The following is a 24,820-nucleotide window of genomic DNA, read 5'->3' as shown; positions in this document are numbered from 1 at the left end:
TTCTATGGGAATTATACAAATTATTAAATTAAAAAATGTGTATATTTATGAGTGTGTTAAAATACAAGGTACTTATGCAACTACTAAAACATTTTATTGAAATCTATTTCTTAAAAATCCTTGACAACAGTCGAATAGCAGTGGTTGATAGTTAATTGTGCAGAGTTTCTTCTCCCTGAATGAACACGTGCTCACATTAGCTTTAGCTGAATTATGCTAAAAAATGTTCAGACTTGTTGGATACTAATTAGAGTGGTTCAGTTCAGAACATCTCTGTGGTACTAATTCTTTGCTGTTTCACCATGGCTTCTGTGTTTTACCCAGTTACCACATGGACAACAGGTAGTATGCAGAAAAAATGAATACTACAGTGCAGTAGGAGACCAGAAAGGGGCTGCAGCAGCTACAATGGAAACAAATGAAAATTTGATTTTTTCACTGTTCAGTTTTTAAGCTGCTGTTTCTAATTCTGGCTTGTTGACTCTTCCCTAGATTTTACCGCATGGCTGCCTTGGTTTTTTATGGTTTCCGTATGCGTGCTGATGACATTATCTATGACTGCTTGCCGTTGTATCATTCTGCAGGTAATTCAAAATCCTTATCCAAAGACATGTACTTTCAGAGTACCTTTAACAATTTATTTAGAAGATCCCTGATTTTTTTAACACTGCAGAATGTATTTGCTTCTTAGGTATTAGAATCTAATTGCATAGCATTATGTTTTTGTACCCCAGCTTGTTCTTTCTCTGGATGCATATTAATCTTTCATATAAAGATGGTTGCAGACTACAGAGTATTAATAATAACCTAACACCTTGGGGAACCTCACCTCTATGTATGTATTTTTATATAACATGTGTATGTGTGTGTTGATATATATATATATATATATATATATATATATATATATATATACACACACACACAGACACAAACATATATACATGTATATATGTAATATACATGTACAGACACACAATCACATTATTTTATTGGCTATTATTGAGCAAGCATCCGTAGCTGCCATTGAAAGTTACAGCAAATTTTTTAGCACAGTACTTGTGTACACTAAAAGTTGCTAATGCTTATAAGATGTAAAAAGATTATATTATTACATAGTTCATAAAAATAAAAATGTTTGCGGAATTATTTTTTCACAGTACTGAGCTGGAGAGGGTACAATGATGGAGAGTAAGATAATGTGATTTAGCGATTATTTGCAAGTGTTTGCTGAATAATTAAATTTGCTTATGTACATTTTACTCAGCAGCTGCAGTAGTGGTTATGTAGAAATGGCTTTCATTGTGTACACTGCTTTCAAGCAGTAACACAGTGCCTAAACCATGCTGTCTTCTGAGAGGAAGCAGAGCTCTCCTGCGATTATACAAAGATGAGTTTAATACCAGCACTGGTCGTTTCTGATCGTTTTCTGACGTGTCCATGGAATTATGTTGTGACACCTTAGTACATTGAGAAGATGTCACTGTTTTTTTATTGTTATGGTCAGAAATGACTGCATGCAACACAGTTCAGCAGAGTAGAGTGATTTCCTTTATTGTAAGAGAACATACATATGTGGGGAAACTAAGCAATCTAGGTCTTGTCTCCATGAACAAGGCAACTGTAGTCATTGTTATACTGTAAAAGCTTCTGAACAAATGTCATCTATCTGACTATAGCCACTGACCAAGTAAAACTGAACACCTATTTATTGTTTTGCTTACTAAGACTCTACAGACCCTTTGTCTGTGCCTTTTCTTATTGGTCAGAAGTTCTGATCTTCCATTTTAGAACTATTCATGTTAGCAGTTAGAAAATATCAAGACAGGCCTAAGCTGTCTGGATCCATCATGAAACAATATGGATTCCACTTCTAAAGAAATAATATATAAAATATTAAACATTTTTCTTTCGTCAACTTCTCCTTTCTCAGTCCCCCATTTGATGCTGTGATGATCACTCAAGTCAAGTATTTCTTAATGACTGGACATTAACAGTAGTTTTCAAATGGGTAGGCACTTTTCCGCATGCAATCAGACATTCTTGGCATGCACTTTAAGACCTTGACATGCACAGTGCTTATACAGATGCTTAGCAAAAATGGTTTTATGAGCAATAAACACGTCTGTCTGGATGGAATAAAAAGACAGTTTGAATATGTTTCAATTTCAGCCTCTCTTTCAAGCAAATCGTCTTACATTTGTCCAAAATTTCTTACCACACTTTCCTCACTATCCTATTTTTAATCATGATTTTCTTCAATTGTGGTCAGTGGCACTTTTTCACTACTATTTTAATATGCATGTTTTGTAATTCAATATTTTTTCTGGATTCAAGAAGCATTGTAATCAACATTTTACACATAAGTAAAATAATACCTAAAAGTATTATAACAATGGCAATGAGCATAAATAATTTTGAAATACTTCCTCCACAACCAGAAAAAAGGTTTGTCAACCATGTCCATTGGAAGTTGTCCACTTCTTTAGCATTAGACAACTCTCCAATTTTTTGTATAATTTCTGAGTGACTGTGAAGCTCATGCTCATTGTCAGGTATGAACAAGCAGTACTCCGGATGAGTGTGCATGTACCCCCCCCCCCCCCTAGAAGCAAGAGTAAAATCAGGTGTGCCATGCGGTTTTGCAGCACTGCACTATGCATAGTGGTCATTTCAGTAGTGATTTGATAAACTGATTCAGAAGTTGCATTACTCAATATTTCTAATAATTTAGACAGTTTTCTCAGTTCCCAAAATTACTTTATTGCCTCATAGGCAGGAAAAAATACCTGTTCCTGAGATAACGCAATCACCCCAGTCCATATGCGACAGTCCTTTGAATGCAGTCTTTTCCATATTATGATGATGAACCCACTAAGCATCTATCTTATCAGTCTGATTTTTAATTTCCTTTCACACCTTCTTTTGGCAAATATTGCAAATTTTTCCTCTGGGTAAAATCTCTGCATGTTGAACAGCTGTAATAATGCAACAAATGTAGCAACATTCTGACCAGTCTGTTGATAACCAGGGGTAAGCTTGGTCTCCACATCCATAGTAAAACTCAGAAAACATAGCCACACCATGCCCCCCAGCCCCATTATATACTTTCTGTGTAAGATTATAGTTACTTCACCCAACAGTAGGTGCCCCGTTTTAACTTAGCAAATATTTTGATATACAGCCATTACATATCCAAATTAGCTTTTTGGAGTAATCATCTTGGTTTTGAAAAGACAACAGTTCCTGTAAAGAAACCGGTGCATTAGTGTCTTGTAACTGCTGCATAATTGAAGCCTGAACAGAAGCTAATGCAGCCTGTCTGGCCGCCATGTCAGCAAAAGTATTTCCATTTGAAATGTAAGAACCATCAGTCTTATGAGCAGCATACTTGGCCACAACTGTTTCCCTAGGTGACTGAACTGCAATTCGCAGGTCATCAGCTAAAACCAATTTTTTAATACAAGTCTCTGCTGATGTCATACATTCTCTTTGTCTGCAACGTGTCCCAAAATTATGAATACCCAATAACATAACACGAGTCTGTAAAGATTGTTACAGGTTTGTCTTTTGCTAGTTTGTATGCTTCAGTAATTGCTACAAGTTCAGCTAATTCAGCAGCCGCATTTCTGTTTAATTGTCCGGTCAGTAGTTTTTGATTTGCTGTGTACATGGAAAATGCTGCTACTAATGAGCCACGTTCTCTTCGAACACAGGATCATTGACAAAAAGAAAGCAACTTAGAATTTGGAAATGGGACATCTTTTAAATCTGATCTAGGAGGAAGCAGCTAGTCAACTACAGAACACAGTCATGGTATTCGACTTCATCCGATTTATGAATAAAAGAAGCAGGGTTAAGAGGTGTCCATTGAATGACCTTTAAAAAAGGGCTGATAAGCAAAGAAAATTCATATCTAGAAGCAGACAAATATTCTGTTTTAGTTCTTTGTAGCAATTCTTCTACAGAATGCAGAAATGCCACAAAAGTTTCATGCCCGAGAGTTAGGGCAGCCGCCATTTCTACTATGGACACCATCGTGGCCACAACTCTAAGGCACTGAAGGAATGCTGTAGCTACAGGATCAAAATTTATACTGAAATAAGCAACATGACTAAAACCAGCATTTCTACACCATGCTAATAATCCTAATGCTGTTTCATGCCAGTCACAACAGAATAGAAAAAAACTCTGAATGATTAGGTAACCCAAGAGAAGGAGGGTTGAAAAGTAAAGCTTTTAGCTGGGCATAAGCATTTTCATGAGGTGTCTGCCAAGGTAAGAGCTCAGGGCTGTCTTTCTTCAATAATTCCAGCAAGGGCTTTACTACTGCTATTACTACTACATAATTTGAGATCTATTGTCAACAATTACCTGTCAGCCCCAGGAAAGCTCACAATTATTTTTAAATTGTAGGGCTTGTTGCAGATTGAATAGCAGTAGTTCAGGAGTATAACATTTGACAGGAACCTTCTATAATAAGATGTCCTAAATATTAGACTTGTGGTTTCCCCTACTGCATTTTTGCCTTAACTCTGAATCCTAATTCACTGAATTGTGCAAAAGAAAAATAGTGTCCTTTTGACAGCTGGAGTAAGAATCAGAAGCTAAAAGCACATCATCCACATAATGTATTAAAGTAGACCCACCGGGAAATTTAATTTTATCCAGTTTCTTCATTTCTCTGTAGAAAGGGGTGGGTGATTCTGTATATCCTTAAGGTAGCCATGTCCATGTATATTGTTGCCCTCTGTATGGGAAAACAGACAAATACTGACTGTCTGGGTGAATAGGGATAATAAAGAAAGCAAAATAAATATATGTCACTGAAAAGGTGGTACCTATCAGCGGGATAGTGCTTAGTATAGTAGCTAGGTTAGGTATTAGAGGAAAAGTTGAAACTACTGCATAACTTGTTGTTACGTCATATAGAAACCTATAGGTGTCCATGCCTGTTTGTTGAGTTGTCAGAATAGGCTCATTACATGGGCTTATAGTCAGGACTATTATTATTTGCTGAAGTAATGCAGAAATGGCAGGTTCAATCCCTTTTTCTGTCTGTACTGATAAAAGGTACTGAACTATCATAGATACTCATAAGGCTTTAAAATATCTCTTACTGGTTCTGCATCCCTATCCCTCCAGCATGTTTTGTTCATTGTGATGACAAGGTTTAGATCCGTGGAGCATGTGGCTCAGAGGGATTGGGATTTCTTTAAGTGTAGCATGTCCAACAGCTCTGGGTTTGACATGGCCTTGTATGTTAAGGAGAGATCACCTCTAAGTAGATGATATGCGACAGAGTATAGCTGGCGTTTTTTTTAGACGGTCAGCAGAGGGCATCTGCATTAGGCTTGTGATTCTTTTAGTGAGGTATTTCTGCGGTCTTTCCAGTTGTTGCAGATGTCTTGAGAGGTACATACCAAACAGGTCGTTGCATTCTGTAATAGGTCTAATGAGGGATGTGTACAGTGACCACCTCTTTTCTGGATGAAAAGCCCTTAGTGATGAGGTGTGCCACATAGAAGGATTTCCTGACTGTTGTGGCGATGTGGTTATCGAAGGTAATCTTGTTATGGGTAGTCTGCTGCTGTTTAATTGTTTCAAGTCCCACCAAATCAGTTATAGCCGAGGTCTAATGCAATCTAAACACTGTGAAGAAAGAGTGTGCCTTTGCCCAATTATTGGCTGGATATAGACCTAGGGGGAAGGATTGTTTGGAGTGTCTAGAAAAGCTCCATCTGGAGTGCAGAACACATTATATAATAATTTGTATAACGAATCTCTCTCTAAAAGATTCAAGGAGGCAGCATGCTGTTCTTGTAATGGACCTATTTGAAAGGGGACAGATTTTGTCTGTAGATAATCCAAAGGGATCCTAGGGACTCCAACACACCATCTAGATTTCGTGGAGAGTGTGAGGTTTTTCACATTTAATGAAGTTATCATAGATCAAGTTGCTGTTGTGTCGATAAGAAAAGGAAGAGTAGACTCGCACGCTGCAATGTTAACAAAGGAGCCATCCTGGTCCACAGCTACCAAAGAAAATGGCGGTCTCCCCTCATCATGACTGTCCAGTTGGTCTTGCTGCCATTTTGGGGCTGTCAAGCCATGCTTCAGGTAGGTGGCTGTCTTTCCACTTGCTGTAGGTCTTGCACAGTGGTCTGAAGTAGTAGGTTAAAAAGAAGGATTTTTTTGTTGAAGAAAGGAACAGTCATTACACCAATGTCCAGTCTGGCCACAAATAAAACAAGGACTAATACATGACCCATGGGCTGGGTCTGAGGTGAGGTAGGGGGGTAAAAGTTTTGCTGGTATTGTCCTGGAGCTTGTTTTGCTAAGAATGTAAATCTGTGTCAACCTTCCTGATTTCTCCTGCACCATCCCCTTTCTCATGAATCAGTATTGAATTGTTGAAGTTGAAAGTCCACTAATTTCTCTTGCTGTTCTTTCTCCTCTCTGCTATGTATTGTGCATAATTATCGAATTCATGAATACCTAAAGTGGACCAATTTAGACAAACCTTTATCTGATCCATTATAGGTGGTAATAAGCCTTCTACAAATGCTGCTGACAGCCATGTCGCTCGTCTGGTCAGAAAAAAAACAGACAAGCGGTTGTGGGTTCAGTTCAAGCAGCTTTATTACACACAAAACACATCAAGAATGAGGCTTTTTAACTTGAGCTTAAATAAACTTATAAACAGACTGAATACCACACTCATACATGCTGACACTCTGGCTGGTCTCTCAAAACGGCACTGCTGCCTGCACGTGCTCACTGTTTATATGCACGTGCTTACATCTGGAAATGCTTCTTAAAGTTACATACACATGGTCTGTTCTACATCCTCCCTGTTTGAGAAATAGATCATATACTAAATAACAGTATTCAATGACATGCAATTACACAGAAATTATCTTTTGACATGTAAATATACAGAACTATTTCTTTGATATGCAATCACACAAAATTAGACACACATAAAACAGTCATGTCAAGGTTGCTGTGTATTATACACTAGGAATAGAAATACGACTTGATAGTATAACATAAGTCAGAATTGGATCTAGCAATGGGGACTGTCTTCAAGGAATGTTCAACTTTGGGGGCAACTGGGACATCATCAGGATAGGGAATAGCTACTGAGACATTCTTCAGTATAAACATTGTCGGAGTTGCTCTGAGATCTATAGTCTGTATCACAGGTACAATGCTGCGATATAATTTCTGACATAAGAAGATGATGCCTGCAGTTTCTCCTGTATTCTATACCCTCAGATTCCACTTTTACCTCTCACTTGACCAATTCGATAAAAGCTTTTCACCATTTGCATCCTCACTGTGTCTCCTTCTTTAAACAGACAAAGAAATCTGCTCATTTTATCATAACTGGACTTCTGAAAGGAACGTGTCTTGAAAAGTTGGGCTTTGATTGCTTTGTTGTTTTTAAAATTAGGCACCAGCAAACGAACTGATAGGCAAGGTTGTTCTGGTTCGCCTAGGTAGACGTATCTGAGCAGGCAAGCCAAGTAGGTTGTCACGGGGTATATTTCTGAGATTAAGCAGATTCAAGAAGACATCGGTATTGTCACACTTTGACCTCTCTAGTAATTGCTTTGCACTCTGTACTGCATGTTCATCTAGGCTGTTTGACTGTGGGTATTCCAGACTACTGGTAACATGGATAAAGTTCCACTCTCTGCAAATTTCTGAAATAATTGACTGGTAAACTGAATACCATTGTCAGAAATAACTTTGTGTGGACTACCATGGACTGAGAAATGGTATTTCATCTTAGTAATAAAACAGTGTAAGATTTTCAGTCCATATATTTCTAGTTAATCACTGTATATTAATCAGATCAGACAATAGTAGTAGAAGTAGCGAACGTAAACTTGTCTTAAGTCAAAACAAAACAAAAAGTAATAATAGAAAATATATAATTGTACAGCATTACTAAGTATTCGAAAGTAATCCATGCAAGGCAGGCAGTCTGTTTCCAGTCGAAAATCCTTTATTAAGTACACAGACAAGCGATCCAAGTAAAACAAAAATAGAGTAATAATTTCCTCACAAGCTTTTTAAATATGTATATATATATATATATATATATATATATATATATATACACACACACACACATATATATATATATATATATATATATATATATACACACACACACACATATATATATATATATATATATATATATATACCACGAAAGAGAACCAAACCAAATAACAAATTAAAGTTCACCACTGCCAAGCAAAAGACCAGACTCCAACCTGCTACTTTTTTTACGTTTTTTTCTTTTAATCTCAAGAACTTCTTCAAAATGCACCACACAACAGACCATGTGTTTTAAATATCTTATTACCAAAATCACATGTTTCATTTTATAAAAAACTTTCTTTGCATTTAAATATATGTTTGTGTATAATTGTAATAATGAACCTCATATAAAATCTCAACTTACATTGTTATATAAAAAGTACTAAAATACTTTACATACAAATAAATGTATTTATAACATAAAACAAAAGTTTTTTTAAAAAATTATTTAACCTTAGAAATTAATTGAATGATGCTTTAAAATTTTTGTAAAGCTAAAAAACACTTGATGTTTATGACATCATTCAATCCAGGTGGCTCATCTGCCTTTAACCTGATTTGCCAAATAGATTCCTTACATTCTAATAATAATTTATAATTTCCACTAAACAAACTGTCATCAACCTTCTCTAACACTGAAAACATAAACTTTTTAAATGAAACACAATTTAATGAATGTTTGGCCAAGGCATTTTTAAATTCCTAATAGTTTTGCCTATATAGAAATGATTACATGAAGCACACTGTGCTATATAAACTATATTGTTAGTTTTACAAGTAAAATGTCCCTTAGTCTTGAAGTCCAAAATACACTAGAAGTGCCACTGACAAATCTGCATTGTTTGCATTCTTTGCAGGGATGTGTTCCTACCCTACTTGTGATGTGTGTTTGTGAATTGTCTTCTTTTTCTAAAATCATTTTAATGTTGGTCACTTTTTTATAAGTGAAAACTGGACATGTACCTAAAATCTTGGCTAATTCATGATTACCTAACACAATTTTCCAATTGTTGGTCACTATCCCTTTAATGATGTCCATCTCATTGCTAATAGGTAATGGAAAAGCCAACACAAATTTATCTTTTCTATATAGGCAAAACTATTAGGAATTTAAATAACATCATTCAATTAATTTCTAGGTCAAATAATTTTTTAAAAAAACTTTTGTTTTATGTTATAAATACATTTATTTGTATGTAAAGTATTTTAGTACTTTTTGTATAACAATGTAATTTGGAATTTTACATGAGGTTTATTATTGCAAATTATATATAGACATATATTTAAATTCAAAGAAAGTTTTTTATAAAACGAAGAAAACTTATTGGGTAATTTGGACATGTGATATATATATATATATATATATATATATATATATATATATATACTTTTTATCAGGCATGGGAGTGGTTTATTGTGCTGTAAAACAAAGTGTTATTGGAACACATGTTAAATTCACATCCCTTCCCCCATCAGTGTGACATTCGAGCTGGTCCTGCCCTACCTAGTAGCTGTCATAATAATATATAATCCTTATGTACTTTAAATAAAAGTTATAATGATGTGGTACCTCTTATTTAACCAAATTATTAAGTAGATTATTAAGTCTGTGATTTTATCTAAGACAATATACTGCATGGCTGGAAATATATTTTATTTCATTTTTTATTTATTTAACATTTGTTGACCGGGAAAGTCCAACTAGGTTCCACAGATCCTGTTTTCAGCGGAGGCCCGGGGAGAAATGCTCCAGGCTCATGTCTTAAGAATGTGGGAGGAAACCCACGCAAACGCAGGGAGAACATGCAAACTCCACACAGAAGGCACCCCGGCCGAGAATCGAACTTGCTGTGAGGCGACAGCATTAACTGCTGCACCACTGCGCCACACTGTATAAAACTAAGGTATATCAACCTTAGTTCATTTGGCAACCAAGAATCAAGTGAGTGGGTATCTTCCATGCTAGTTGCTCATAAGAAAAGTTCAGTTGAAATTAGAATATGTAATGACCGAAGAGACTTGAACAAGGCATTAAAGAGACATCATCATCCTATGCGTACAGTCGAGGAGGTTGCCACCCTCATGCCAAATGTCACTGTTTTTTTTGTCTTAAATGCAAAGAGTTAATATTGGCAAGTAAAGCTTGACTACAAATCTTCACTAGTCACTACAGTCAGTACCCCATTTGGGAGATACAGATTCCTCAGGATGCCTTTTGAAGTAAACTCTGCCAGTGAAGTATTGCAGTGTGCAATGGAGCAAATTTTTCAGGCTATCCGTGTGCTATAATAGTTGATGATTTACTGGTTGGAGGCAATGGTGAAGCAGAGCTTGACAGAAACCTCAACCTCACTTGATTCTGTGACTGGACAAATCACACATTGCTGCACCATTTTGTCTAACTGGACTTTGACTTTGTCCTGCATAGCTATTGGAACTTTCCTTGCTGGTCTGACCACTGGACTGACCTCTGGGTCTACCTTCATGGAAAACACAACTGGAAGTTTGCCTAACTTGTCGTCAAAAACATCAGCGTACTCTGAGAAAATAGCCTCACTGAAGCTGGAACTGGGACGTGCTTACATGATGTACAACTTTGGTAAAAGAAAGCAGTTTCATTCTGAAATGGTCTCTGAGACCTAAAAATAACTGCACAGGTCTTCAGACTACATAAAATTGCAAGCTGTAACTGTTTCCAGCTGAATAGCATGAAAGCACTACTGAGACTTCGGTTTGACTCTCTTCACCTCCATAGGCAACAAACTTCGCACAGTTGGCCAAATTAAGTTGCTCACTAGCTCTCACTCTAGCAAGTGTTTCTGCTGACATCACATTACACTTTGAACCAGTGTTTACTTTGAGCTTTGTGGGCTTACCATTGATCAGGACAGTACAAAATACTTCATTCTTTGCCAATAAATCTTCTGCATTAACCGTTTTACCGACCACTGATCCACCTTCTAGATAGGAAGTAGGGTTGATCAGGACAGTAGAAAACACTTCAATCTTTGCCAATAAATTATAGGATCATAGGAAGTTACTAGGCTGTTGGCCCTGAGGTCCTTATAAGTCTAGCCAAGCATTTAGCCCATGTTTAGACAAGTCAGCAGCCAATGCCCCTGTCCAGCAGGGACACAGGTGGAATCCCAGAGGTGTATTTTCTGTTTCCCATCCTATTATCCAGGTTGCGCTTAAAAAGGGATAATGAGGCACTCTGACATGGAGAGGGAGTCTTCCACAGATAGGTGGAGTCTCTTGGATACACATCTGCCCTGCCAACAAGTCCTATTGATATCACAGATCAGGTTGAGGTTGCGCGCATGGGTTACTTGAGTGGAGCTTGACTGGCAGATATGCAGCAGTCCCATCAAGGCAGGGTCTAAGATTGCTTTGTATGCCAGACAGAGGTCACTCTGAGGAACTGGGCTTGTAGCCTATCTGTGTAGGGTAGATGTTTGAGGCCTTTGATTCTCCTGGTGAGGAACCACTGTGGTATGTCCAGCTGCTGCATGTGGTTTGTGAGGTGCATGCCGAAGGGGGGTGTTGTACTCAATAATTGGCCTTATAAGGGACGATTACAGGGATGTTATGACCTCTGTGTCCCTGGATGAGATACCCTTACTTATGAGGTGGGCCATGTGGAAAGCTTTCCATAAAGTGGAAGCAACATGGTTGTCAAAAGTCAGGTTGCTCTCAGCCTAGGTGCCCAAATCCTTTACTACTGATTGCATGCGTAGGATGTTGTTATTAATGTGATATGTGGGGATTTCACTCTCTCCAAAGGGGATGACGATGCATATTTTGGCTTTCAGCTTGAGGCCATGTTTCTGGCACCAGTTATTTGTTTGGGTGAGACCCTGTTGGAGGATGTACACATCACTTGGGGAATTGAGGACCGCGCCCAGCTTGCAGTCGTCTGCAAACTTGGGCAGCCACAGCCCACTGGTTTTGGCCTGCACCTCAGAGAAGTATATCCCAAATAACAGAGGCCCCAAGACCGATCCCTGGGGTTCGCCGTTCATTACGGGTCTACTGCTTGGGGTGGCTTCCCCTATTTTGATTTGGTGGGATCCATCAGTGATCCAGTTTACTAGCCATCTGGTAACATATGGATTGATGCCTAGTTGAGAGATTTCATCTGTTATGCCAGAGTGGGGAATCGTGTTGAATGCTTTGGCCATGTCAAGGTTGGCAGTGTGCACAGTCTTCCCCTTGTCCATGACATTGGTAACTGTCTCAAAGAAATTGACCAGATTTAACAGACATGACCTCCCTTTGACAAAGCCAAACTGTGTGGGTTCGAGTGTTAGGAGGTTGCCAATGTCCCTGTTAATGAGGTCTATGATAATCCATTCCATGGCCTTGCAGATCAGGCTGGTTAGGCTGATGGGTCTGTAATTTCCAGGATCGGTGGATGCTCCACCTTTGTGTAAAGGGATGACCGTGGTTGTCCTCCACTTGGCTGGGGCTAGAGATAAGGGACGGGGGGGCAGGTACTGAGATGTCTTGATTTACTGATGGGGGGACAGAGGGGTGAAGTTTTTGATGAATCTGTCAGCCAGTAGATTGGCTATATGTACAGCATTTGTGTATGTGGTGTCCCTGACCACCAGTTCTGAACAGATCTGGGTGCTTTCTTTTAGACTGCGGACATATGTGAAGAAGGCTTATGATTGTCTGTAGTAGATGTGCCCAATTTGGACTTGAAGTTGGCTTTAGAATATTTCAATAGTGCTCTTATTTGCTTGATCAAGCTAAGGAGAGATTGCTTCCAATTGTGCGCCGCCTTCTTGGTCCCGTGACAGCAATTTTTTCCTTTTGTTATATAGTTTATTTATTGCGGATGTCCATTAGATAGGTTTACTCTTCCTTGCGGAGGATGATTTTGTCCTTGTCGGGTATTCCTGATTCAATACGTCTATATAAATGCTTGTATAGTACTTTGGTGTAGATTTGGACATTGGTATCAGTTTCTGCGGAGGGGGGAGGGGGCTGTGAAACTGTTTATACCATCCCGCAGGAGGCTGTAATCAGTTTTAGAGAAGTTTTTTGTTTGACCCTAGCTAGAGGGGTGTCAAGGGAGATGTTGACTTCGAAAATGACTGCTTTATGGTCGGATCTTACCAGGGAGGTTGATACCATAGGGGTGTTGTAGTGGTTGCTCATGTTGGTTAATTCCAAGTCTAAGATATTATCACCTCTTGTGCGGCTCTCACCTAGCTGTTCCAAGGCATTTGCATTGATAAAATCAAGGAATCTCTGGGCATTTGTGTTCTGGCATGATAAGTTTTTCCAGTCTATGGTTGGTTAGTCAAACGTCGCCCATGATCAGGGTAAGGGGTTGAATCTTGATAGATTTGAAGAGGTCCAGATATGTGTAGTTGGCATCTTGAGTCAGATTTGGGGGCCTGTAGCTATGAATCAAATAAGGGTTTTATCAATGGTTAACTGCACCTGGAGTGTCTCCTGTGCATCTTACTGTTTGACCAGCCTGGAGATATGTGTGTCTTTAATATATATTAAAACTCCACCTCCTTTGGCTTTGCTGTGTCTTTAATATATATTAAAACTCCACCTCCTTTGGCTTTGCTGCCCACAATTTTGGGGTCTGAATGTATGATAGGGTGAGTAACCAGGTAAGGCTGGGGTGCTCTCCGCAGCTTTGAACCAGGTTTCTGTGACTGCACAAATGTCGACATCTTTCAGCATTAAGAATGTTTGCAGTGAGTGCAGATGTTCATCGTGTTTCACTGTTGTAGTCATTACACTTGGGTTATCCTGCTGGCAGGCTACCCACAGTCGGCCTGAATTCCAAAGTCCTGGTCTGGCGTTGGTTTCTATCACCTCTTCCCTGACGTCAGTGTGCCAGGGGTATAAAAGATGCAGCCGACGCCATTTTCTTCAGTCTTTCTTGCCGCATGGTGCCCGAAGCAAAAGCAGTTCACAAGTGCCGGTCGGCCGACTCCTGAGATTTTCGTGTTCGAATTTCAGATCCGAAGTCTTCATTTAAAGCTAAGTACCCTGTTGGGGAAACTTTTTTCTTGCTCCAGACCGATGTCAGAAAAAGTTAATAATTGTATTTCTTGTGGGAAGCAAATACCTCATAAGGACTTCCATTCTTATTGTATTCCTTGCCTAGGCCCTGATCACGACGACGCTAATTGTAGGTTTTGTGCTAGATTTAATCAACGCACTATTAAGCGAAGGCATGATTTTGCATTTCACTACTTTAGCCACAGATTTAATTATACTATGTCATCGGATAGCCATCCGACTACCGCAATTCACAAAAACGCAAGGAAAAGGACAGGCATCCGAGGTCCAAAACTGACGATGCTTCTAAGCTAGTCGCCAGTTCGCCGGCTCTCATTGAGGTGCTTTTGCAGTCCCTGACGCCCGCTACCTCAGAGCCGCAGGCCACTTCCGACTCCCACGTGGAGTCTACTAGGCCGCAGGATACTCAAGGTACTGGACTCTCAGAAAATATCCCTTCAGATGGGTCTGGAGCCGCTGAGCAGGCATCGGCTTCTGAGGGTGTTTTCAGGCCAACACAGTTATATGTAAAACCGACTACAGCTTCAAAGGCAAAGACTAAAGCTCCACTAAAGACAAAGAAACAAGTACAGCGCTCCCATGGACAGGCCTCCATGCCTAAAAAACAGATGCTCAAAATGGCCGAAGACCTAATTACTTTGATCAGGGGGTTCCCAATCCCCCTCCTGATAAGAGGCCTTGGCAAGAGACAGAATATGAATGTTCAGATCAGGTTTCCATTTCCTCTGATTCCTCTTTTGAACAGGAATACTCTCTTCCTCCCTATGAGGATTCCGATGCTGAAGAATCTATCCCTTCAGCCTCTCCTCCTTAGGATTATTCTTTTGGGGGAAACCCTGCATGCCATGAGGGAGTACTTCCCTGGGAGAGCCAGGACTACTCAGAATCTAAGAAAAGGCTTAGAGATTTCCTTTTACTTCTTCAACACAGGCCTCTTGCTATTCCTCCTGTTTTAGACATTGTAGATGATGTATTTTCAGAGTCTGGCCTGTCTCCAGACTCTTTACCTCCAGCACCTGTTAAGCCAGACAGGTACTACAGGGTTCCAGATTCTCATAAATTTCTTTATAAAAACCCTGCTGCTGACCCAGAAACAATTTCTCAGGGTCCCAAAAGGGGTCAAGGCTTCCACTGCAAAAAACCCTATCCCCTCAGACAGAGAGAGATTCAAGGGCTCTGGACAGATGGGGGAAAAAGATTTATACTTCTGCTACCTTGGCTGTAAGAGCTTTAAATTGTCAGTTTCATATGCTTAAATATCAGCAATACTTAATGTCACTGCTTAAACAGAAAATGTTGACTAATTCTGAATGTGCAGAAAGCAAAGAAATGCAGGATTTATTGCATGCAGTTGAACAAGTGGGAAAGCATACTTTGCAATGTGGTTTTGACTCTCTGGAGGCCTCCTGAAGGGCCACTGTTACAGTTACTGTCATTAGGAGGCATGCTTGGTTAAAGGAACAGAATCTGCCTGATCATGTTAAAGCAAAATTATTAGATGCTCCACTACAGCATGATACTTTGGTGTTAAAGCAGAAGAGGTGTTGAAGAAAATGGAGTATAAAGCGAAGTCTATGCAGACAGTTAAGGATTTCTTACAGGTACAGCCACCCAGATTTAGCAGAAATTGGCCTTCAAAGAATTGGTCCTTCCCAGTGTCAGACAGGCCACAAAGAGGCAGATACAGACGCTCCAGAGGCAGATCCCAGCCCCAAGGCTCATACAGGTCCAAACAATGGGGTGCTTCTACCTCCAAAAGCGGAGAAGACAAGTCTCAGTCATACAGGAAATAGTCCCAATGACTTTCCTCTGCCAGCACCAAGCACTTATCTATTGGCAGCTCCCTTAGGGGGAAAACTAGCACTTTTTTTTGCAAAATTGGCACATGATCACCCAGGACAAATGGGTCTTGAATATAGTGCCACAGGGCTTACAGGTTCCACTTTCATACCCTGCCAAGGTCAGAAGGTATGCCAAACCTGCCACACAATCAGTGGGCAGAGGCACAAAAACAAGTTTCATCTCTCATGGACATGAGAGCCATTCACCGAGTGCCGCAGCAAGAGCAGGGACAAGGATTTTACTCGAGACTTTTCTTGGTACCCAGAAAGGACAAAGCCCGGAGACCAATACTCGACCTGTCTATTCTAAACACATTTCTGGACATTCCAAAATTCAAAATGTTGACTCTGCAGCAACTTCTGCCCATGCTAGGCAAGAAGGCTTGGCTTGTAACATTGGCCCTAAAAGTGGCATACCTGCATGTCCCAATCAGACAATCTTGCAGAAGATACCTCAGATTCATAGCTGGCTCAATGCATTACCAATTCTCTGCACTGCCCTTTGGCTCATCTACTGCGCCCAGGGTCTTCACAAAATGCCTGGCACCAATAATTGCATTTTGCAGACAAAGAGGAATTCAAATATATCCTTACTTGGATGACTGCCTTATTCAAGCAGAGAACAAGGACATTCTACTAAAGCATCTGGCGTTTGTAAAAAGATTACTAATTTGCCTAGGGTACACAGTAAATGAAAAGAAATCAAAACTAGTGCCTTCTCAAGAGATAATATTCCTGGGTGCAAGCTTAAATACAACTGCCCAGATGGCTTATCTCATGCCAGACAAACAAAGGCAACTGACTTCTTACTTCAAAATGTTGGCAACAAAGACCCAGTTATCTGCAAGACAAATTCTGCAGGCTTTGGGTTTCATGGCATCCTGCATTCTGCTAATTCCATATGCAAGACTGCATATGAGGAAACTACAATGGTATCTAAAAAGTGTTTGGACTCAACATTGCCACAGCCTGGAAACATTAATTACCCTCATTCCCTGCCTGCAGCAGGAGTTTTGATGGTGGGCACAGGCCTGTCATCACAACAAGGGACAGCCATTCACTTTACCCACAGCCAGGCAGACATTAACAACAGATGCATCAGACTATGCCTGGGGGCACACATGGCAGGAAAATGTATTCAGGGCACGTGGTCCGCAAGCCAAATTAATCTTCATATCAATCAAAAAGAGATGCTAGCTGTTCAAAATTGCCTGACAGATTTCAAGGATCTGCTTCATCCAGGACAACTACTGATAAAGACGGACAATACTACAGTCATGTTTTACATAAACAAGCAGGGAGGCACACATTCCTACCCCCTCTGCAGACTAGCCATGACTTTGTGGGACACAGCATTGACTTATCAAGTACACCTGCAAGCACAATTCCTGCCAGGAAAAATAAATACTTTGGCAGAAGAACTAAGCAGAAACCTCACGGATCCCCATGAGTGGAAACTGGATCCACAAATCTTCCGCATGATAACAAGGTAATGAGGATGCCCAGACATAGATCTATTTGCCTCCCCTCACAACTGCCAACTACAGAGATTCTGCACAAGGACGTATTACAAACAAGCATGGAAAGTGGACGCTATATCATTCAGCTGGAAAACCCTAACAGTATATGCCTTTCCTCCTCTGCATCTCCTCCCCAAGGTACTCCTAAAGGTCAGACGAGAAACCAAAAATGATTGATTGCCCCAGACTGGCCCCGCCAGCACTGGTACCCAATCCTAAAGAGCTTGTCTCAAGGCCCAGCCTAGACATTACCTCTAATTCCTCACTTACTCACCCAACAAAACAATCAGATCCTGCACAGCCAACTCAGGACTCTAAATCTGGCAGCATGACGGATAATGTAGCCATTCAGAACACACTTCTCTCTAAAGCAGTGATGGATGTTATTTTGGAGGCCAGGAGGCTCAGTACCAGAAAATCTTATGCAGAAAAATGGAAGAGATTCTGTGCTTGGAACCAGGCTCAAGGAATTGACACGTGTGTACCAAATATTCCTCATATTTTACAATACCTAACTGAGATGCTGGACAAAGGCCTATCCTTTTCTTCAATTAAAATTCATGCCTTTGCCATTTCAGCTCATTACAATATGGAACCACCTCTTTTTTTCTCATCCATTGCTAAGGCAGTACCTCAGAGGGGCCAAAAACATAAGACCTCCTAGGAGAGCACCAATACCTGCATGGGACCTCAATTATGTCTTGGAAAAACTCACAATGCCTCCTTTTGAGCTAGCCAATACAGCTGAGATAAAGTTTTTATCATGGAAAACAGCTCTGCTCCTAGCAATAACCTCTGCAATACGAGTCTTAGAGTTACAGGCACTCATGGCTGTATAACCTTTTATCATTTTCCATCCAGACAGGGTTTCTCTGATCTCCCCTAATCCTATTTAGACCCAGCCACCCAACCTCAGCTTTGGGATTCAACCCGAATGTAATGACTGCAACAGTGAAACACGAACATAGTACAGTTGTGTACTTACTATAAATGTAGATGTTCGAGTGTATTCACTGTTGCAGTCCAGGTTACCCACCCTCCATCCCCCTTTTTCTTTGCTGGGACTTATCTGTATTTCTCTATTCTATACAATCTATGTGGTGTATTTGCTTGTAGATGAAGGAAATGTTTACTTTAGTGCATGCATACCTATTGGCATTATTTTAGCCTACCCTTTTGGGGGCACCTGACATCTGGGGCAAGAAAAACTGAAGAAAATGGTGTCGGCTGCATCTTTTATACCCCTGGCGCACTGACGTCAGGGAAGAGGTGACAGCAACCGACGCTGGACCAGGACTTTGGAATTCAGACCGACTGCGGGTAGCCTGCCAGCAGGATAACCCAAGTGTAATGACTGCAACAGTGAATACACTTGGACATCTACATTTATTGTAAATACACAACTGTACTTTTCATGTTTAGACTCCTGGCATTTGCAACATGACCTTTAATTTGCATTTTGTTGACATTTTTATGTTGGTAGTATCAACCTCATGACTTTCCCTAAAAAAGGTACTATGGAGGAGGCAAGGGCCTTTGCCAGAAGCCTGAAGCCAAAGTGAGACAGATGCTGCAGGCCATATCTAGCAAAGCATCATGGTCTGTTGATCATATTTTCCCAGGCTGTCAGGTCCTGGATCCCCCTGGCATGACACCTGAAACTACGCCAATTGTTAATGTCAATCATTTTCTGTTTGTATTGAGGCATCATTCTGGTTGAAGGTAGAATGCTGCTTAAGGCTAGGGACATACCTGCCTGGAACACACATTCATTGAGCTCAATCATGTCTGTCTTCATATAGTCCAGGGAGGTGCATCTCAAGTCACTCATGCCAACATATGGACTATGACTGAGTCATAACAGTACCTGTTGTTGAGAGACTTGTGTGAATGTGTGATATGGCAGATTCTGGCATCTGACAAGCATCTAACCCTGATGTTCTCCTTATCCATTCTGGTGAGAGGCCCATGTGTGTGTCTCACAGTGGAGTCTGTTATGACTAATATGTTGGGTTTATGGTTAGGCCTTAGTGGTTGTGAGACACAGGTGTGTGAACTGTGTGTGGTGTGGAGGGTTGTGGAGTTCACATGTGTTTTTCCCTCTGAATTCTCCTTTGTGTGGAATTGTTTTTGTTGAGAACCTCTGTGTATGTGTGTGTTGTGTAATTGTGGGTGGTGGTTAAGGTGTAGTGATTGTGTGGACAGCCTTCTCAGTGCCAGATATACTGACTTGCAAGGGAGAGAGCATAGACTCTAGGTTCTTTATGTAACTGCATCTCTCACAAACTGTGTTTGTCCATGTACATGAGGCAGTTGATACATTGTCTCAGGATACCCATGTCAACCAGGCTGGAAGGAAAAATCATAGCAAATTGTCCATCCATATTTGTCAGAATCTGAGGGAAAGAGGCCAGGGAGAGCTAAGGGGCAGTCCTAAAGCCCAAGTTCTTAAATGAAAACTAAAAGGCTTAGAATAACACTTACAATTTAAACAGGCTAAAAACAAGAAGTAATAAATGCAGCAGAAAAGATGCAATTGAACACTTTAGAGAACAAGTAGCATAAAAAGCAAGATGTAGTAATAGAGTAGGAGGAATAAACACAAAATACTCTAAAAGTAGCTCAATAAAATTTTTTAAGTAAAGTGAATAGGGAGAACGGAGGAACATAAGATGATTCAAGGTTAAGAAACTAAGGGGGTTTGGCCTTCCCAAATGTTCTCTCTGTATTACTTAAAATGAGCTAATGAGACTGGACTGAGAAGAGTATCCCAGGTCAGATTTACATAAGGGGCAGGGAACTGAAAGGCCACCAAGTTTAAGAACAAATCAACAACAGGGAGTGACAGTGGGAAACTATGCTACAGCTACTAGCTACACTATTTTAGGCAGAACACACTACAGAAATGTTTATCACAGCAGAAAAACAGCAGATACACTAAATGAAAGTTTTAAACAGAAAAGGGAACAAGGGGACTAGAGATTGCTTTTAACTGCAAACAAATCAGTTATATGATACACTCCTTGGCAGGAAAATCAGAACAAAAACAGATGCTTAACAAATGGAGAACATTTCCAGTTAATACCTTTCACTCAGTGAAACTAGCTAAAAGAGCTTTACAAAGAGTAAGACGGTAACAAAACAGGCCCAGTAAGGCAGACAGTTGCAGTACAACAGTGCAAATGAGTTTATGGCAATAAATTACAGTAAAATTTAGGCCGCTGAAAATAAGTGCAATAAATGGTAAGAATAAATAATAACTAGTAAAAAATAAGCAAGGAAGCAGGATACTTATTGTTATATATCACAGATCAGAGTTGGTCAGTGCCCCTCCTCTGTTTAGCTCAGTGTGAATAAGCAGGAACCCTCTCAAAGGTAGGGCTTAAGTACCAGAAAGTACAAACCTGAAACAACTTTAAAAAAGCTAAAAAAAAAAAAAACAATAAGTGCTTACTCCAAGCCCTAGACCAGCCAAGCTTTACCAGCCAGTGGCCAATAAACACGTTCCTCTCACTAAAGTGAAGAATGTCTTCTGCTAATCCAAGATGGCCTGGAAAATGTGCTCAGAACAGCCACCGCAAACAAGCAACCAACCCGAGAGACAGCAAACCTGAAATGGGCCATGCTACCGCTACTAGCTACACAATTTTAGACAGAAAACTCTACAGAAATGTTTATCACAGCAAAAAAAAACAGCAGTGAGACACTAAATTAAAGTTTTAAACAGACAAAGGAGCAATGGGACTCTAAAGAATGCTTTTAACTGCAGACAACTCAGTTATATGATACACTCCTTGGCATGAAAATCAGAATAAAAACAGTTGCTTATCAAATGGAGAAAATGTCCAATTAATACCTTTCACACAGTGAAACTAGGTAAAAGAGCTTTACAAAGAGTGAGAGAGTAACACAAGTGATTTAACAGGCCCAGTAAGGCAGACAGTTGCAGTACAACAGTGCAGATTAATTTTTAGCAATAAAAGTAGGCAGCAGACAAAAAGTGCAATAAATGATGAGAATAAGCAATAACTAGTAAGAAATAAGAAAGGAAAAGAGGATACTTATTGATATAAATCACAGATCAGTGCTATGGTCAGTGCCCCTCCCCTATCCAGCTCAGTGTGAATAAGCAGAAAGCTCTCAAAGGTAGAGCTTAAGTACCAAAAAAAGTGCAAACCTGAAACAACTTGAAAAAAACTCAAAAGAACCAATGAGTGCTTACTCCAAGCCCCAGACTAGCCAACCTTTACCATCCAGTGGCCAATCAACATGTTCCTCTCACTAAAGTGAAGAATGACTTCTGGTAATCCAAGATGGCCTGGAAAATGTGCTCAGAATAAACAGCCACTGCAATCAAACAAGCATTTCCAGGGACAGCAAAGCTGAACTGTGCTGTACTACAGCTACTAGCTACACTATTTTAGGCAGAAAACACTATTGAAATGTTTATCACAGCAGAAAAACAGCAGTGAGACACTAAATGAAAGTTTTAAATAAATAAAGGAGCAAGGAGACTCTAGAGAATGCTTTTAACTGCAAGCAAATAAGTTATATGATACACTCCTTGGCAGGAAAATCGGAACAAAAACAGATGCTTAACAAAAAGAGAAAATTTCCAGTTAATACCTTTCACACAGTGAAACTAGCTAAAATAGCTTTACAAAGAGTGAGACAGTAACAGTAGTGATTTAACAGGCCCAGTAAGGCAGACAATTGCAGTACAACAGTGCAGATTAGTTTATAGCAATAAAATACAGTAAAAAGTAGACAGGAGACAATAAAAAGTGCAATAAAGAATAAGCAATGACTAGTAAAATAAAAATAAGCATAGAACTGGGATACTTATTGCTATATATACCTTTTCCCCAACCACTAATGCACCATCTACATAGAAAGTAGGGTTGCAACGTTCTATATGATCATGCTGCTTTTTTCAGTGACCTTTCTTAATAACTGAATGGTTATTGCATGATTTAGAAAACTTTTGAAAGTGGTTCCATTTTCTACACTTGTGGCATTGCAGAGCAAATTCTAAGCACTTCTCTGTTTTAGACTCTTGATTGGCACCACAGTTATGACAGTTAACAGTAAGACTTGACTTGGGTTTTGCTGACTCACCTTTATACTGCACTGAGCTTGTCTCTTTTGCTGAGCTAGTCTTGGAACTTGCTAGAGTTACGGGTCCTCCCTGGAAATCCTGCAGGGGTTGCAGCTGCTATGTACTTAGGCCTGCTTCTGCTTGCCACATGCTGCCTGCTGCGTACGCTTGCTCTAGAGACTGCTGAAAATAAGCTCTTATCACTTATAAGCACACTTGTGTGCCTTTCTCTGAGCTCATGGATTTGACAAATCTCTATGGCTTTGCTCAGCGTTAAATCACTGTCACGAAGCAAAATCTTTTTCACTTCAGTACTATTAACGTCACACACAAGCCTGTCCTTTATTAACTCTTCTTTCTAATCACCAGATCTGCATGTTTTAGTCAAGTCAGTGATATAAGCTGCAAAAATTTCACCTGGCTTTTGATCTCTTGTATAAAATAGGTGCTTCTGTGTAACATTTGTCTGGGGTTTGCACGTTTCTTTAAATTTACATTTCAAGCACTCATGGTCTGCCCTTGATTCAGCCAGTACAACAATATGGTGGTTTCCCCCTCTCCTTCATATACTGCTGGTGCATACACAAATGAACGCTTTCAGTGGCCTCTGACACAGCTAAGTTAAGCAAAATTAATGCCCTTGTACGTGCAACTTTGTCCGAAAAAGCTGCTTGTATGAAAATATTGTATTCCTGCTCAAATACTCTCCAATTCTCTGCAGTAGTATGATCAAATACAAGTGGACTAGGTCTGCAAAATGCCTTTGCCATATCAACACACAGTGGTAAAGGTGCTTGAAATTATGTATGAACATACGCACACAAATATATGTCAGGATTTTATGCCAGAACTTTTAATTATGTCCAATAGCACAACAGACTCTCTGAAATAACTGGACTTTGCCAAATAAGTCTTTGTAGCACAAGAATACTTTAAAAATCATTGTACTTTGCAAAACCACTCCTTATCAGTGCAAGAAATACTTTGAAATGGCAGCACTGTGCGAATAAGTTCTACACAGCAGAAGAAACTTCTTTGAAATGGTTGTACTTTGACTGCACTTTATAACTGTACTTTGCACACAGCAAACTCTTTGAAATAATTGCACATTAATAAAACACATACTCTGCAAACAGTTTGCACACACTGAGATACTTCGAACAATTGTACTTATGCTTTGAATGGCTTTGGCCAATGCGAAATAGTAGCTTATGCCGAAAACATAGTCGGTTACTAAAAAACATGCAGTCACCTTGCTCCTTTTGTACGCTTATTTTGCCCTTTTAGCCTCTTATCATGCTCATTGTACTTCTCTTGTGCTCGTTTTACTTTAATCATGTTATGCAAACCAAAGGTAATTCTGAGCCCCATATGAATATTTTTGCTAGTTTTATAAAATGTCATAGTTTTGAACATTTTGTTTAATTAGTAATGTGTTTTGTGCCTTTCATTTGATTAATAATGTATTTTGTGCTACTTGTTTGATTAATAATGCTTTTTGTACCTTACGAATGTTCCGTTTCATTTTCTCTGCAAAATAAATAATTTGTGCAAGTTTTGGTTACTTTTAGTCCGTTTCTGGCCCTTTTTGATCGTTTGAGCACTGTTATCACCCAGTCTGCTCAATGTACCTTCTCCTTCAACTCTGTACCTCATGGCTTGAAGAGGTTGCACTCTCAATCCCACTTTTGACACAATGTCACTTGTCTGGTCAGGAAAAAAAAGACAAGTGGTTGTGGGTTCAGTTCAAGCAGCTTTATTACACACAAACACATCAGGAATGAGGCTTTTTAACTTGAACTTAAATAAACCTATAAACAGACTGAATACCACACTCATACATGTTAACACTCTGGCTGTTCTCTCAAAATGGCACTGCTGCCTGCACATGCTCACTGTTTATATGCACGTGATTACATCTGGAAATGCTTCTTAAAGTTACATACACACGCTGTGTTCTACAAGCCCAGTGGTTGCCACTCCTTCAGTAGGTTCTGGATGTCCTGAAAAAGCCTCAAACACATTATAATGCATTGTAAGTGCATATCAGTAGATTCATGTTCCTTCTGCATAATAGCTGTAATTAGTGTCCAGTTAGATGCTTGCGGGTATGCTGTAGTTATTAGCTATAGTAAATTATCTCTTGTGGTTAGAATCCTTTATCTGTATGTTTTGGGATACCGTCACTT

General features: G+C 39.7%; 1 protein-coding gene across 1 annotated transcript in view; it reads left to right on the top strand.

Annotated features, from left to right (window-relative positions):
* SLC27A4 (solute carrier family 27 member 4) overlaps window positions 1–24,820 on the top strand; it is a 736,182-nt gene that overhangs the window by 286,195 nt on the left and 425,167 nt on the right. Inside the window, exon 6 of the mRNA XM_044058859.1 lies at window positions 493–584. Coding sequence (XP_043914794.1) covers window positions 493–584 — 92 coding nt within the window. The remainder of the gene's footprint in view (window positions 1–492; window positions 585–24,820) is intronic.

The sequence above is a fragment of the Protopterus annectens genome, chromosome 16.part0 (genome assembly GCF_019279795.1).
Source record: "Protopterus annectens isolate FY-2018-M chromosome 16.part0, PAN1.0, whole genome shotgun sequence".
NCBI classification, from domain to species: domain Eukaryota; kingdom Metazoa; phylum Chordata; order Ceratodontiformes; family Protopteridae; genus Protopterus; species Protopterus annectens.
The sequence above is the reverse complement of the archived record's forward strand: the minus strand, read 5'-3'. Positions and strand labels throughout refer to the sequence as shown.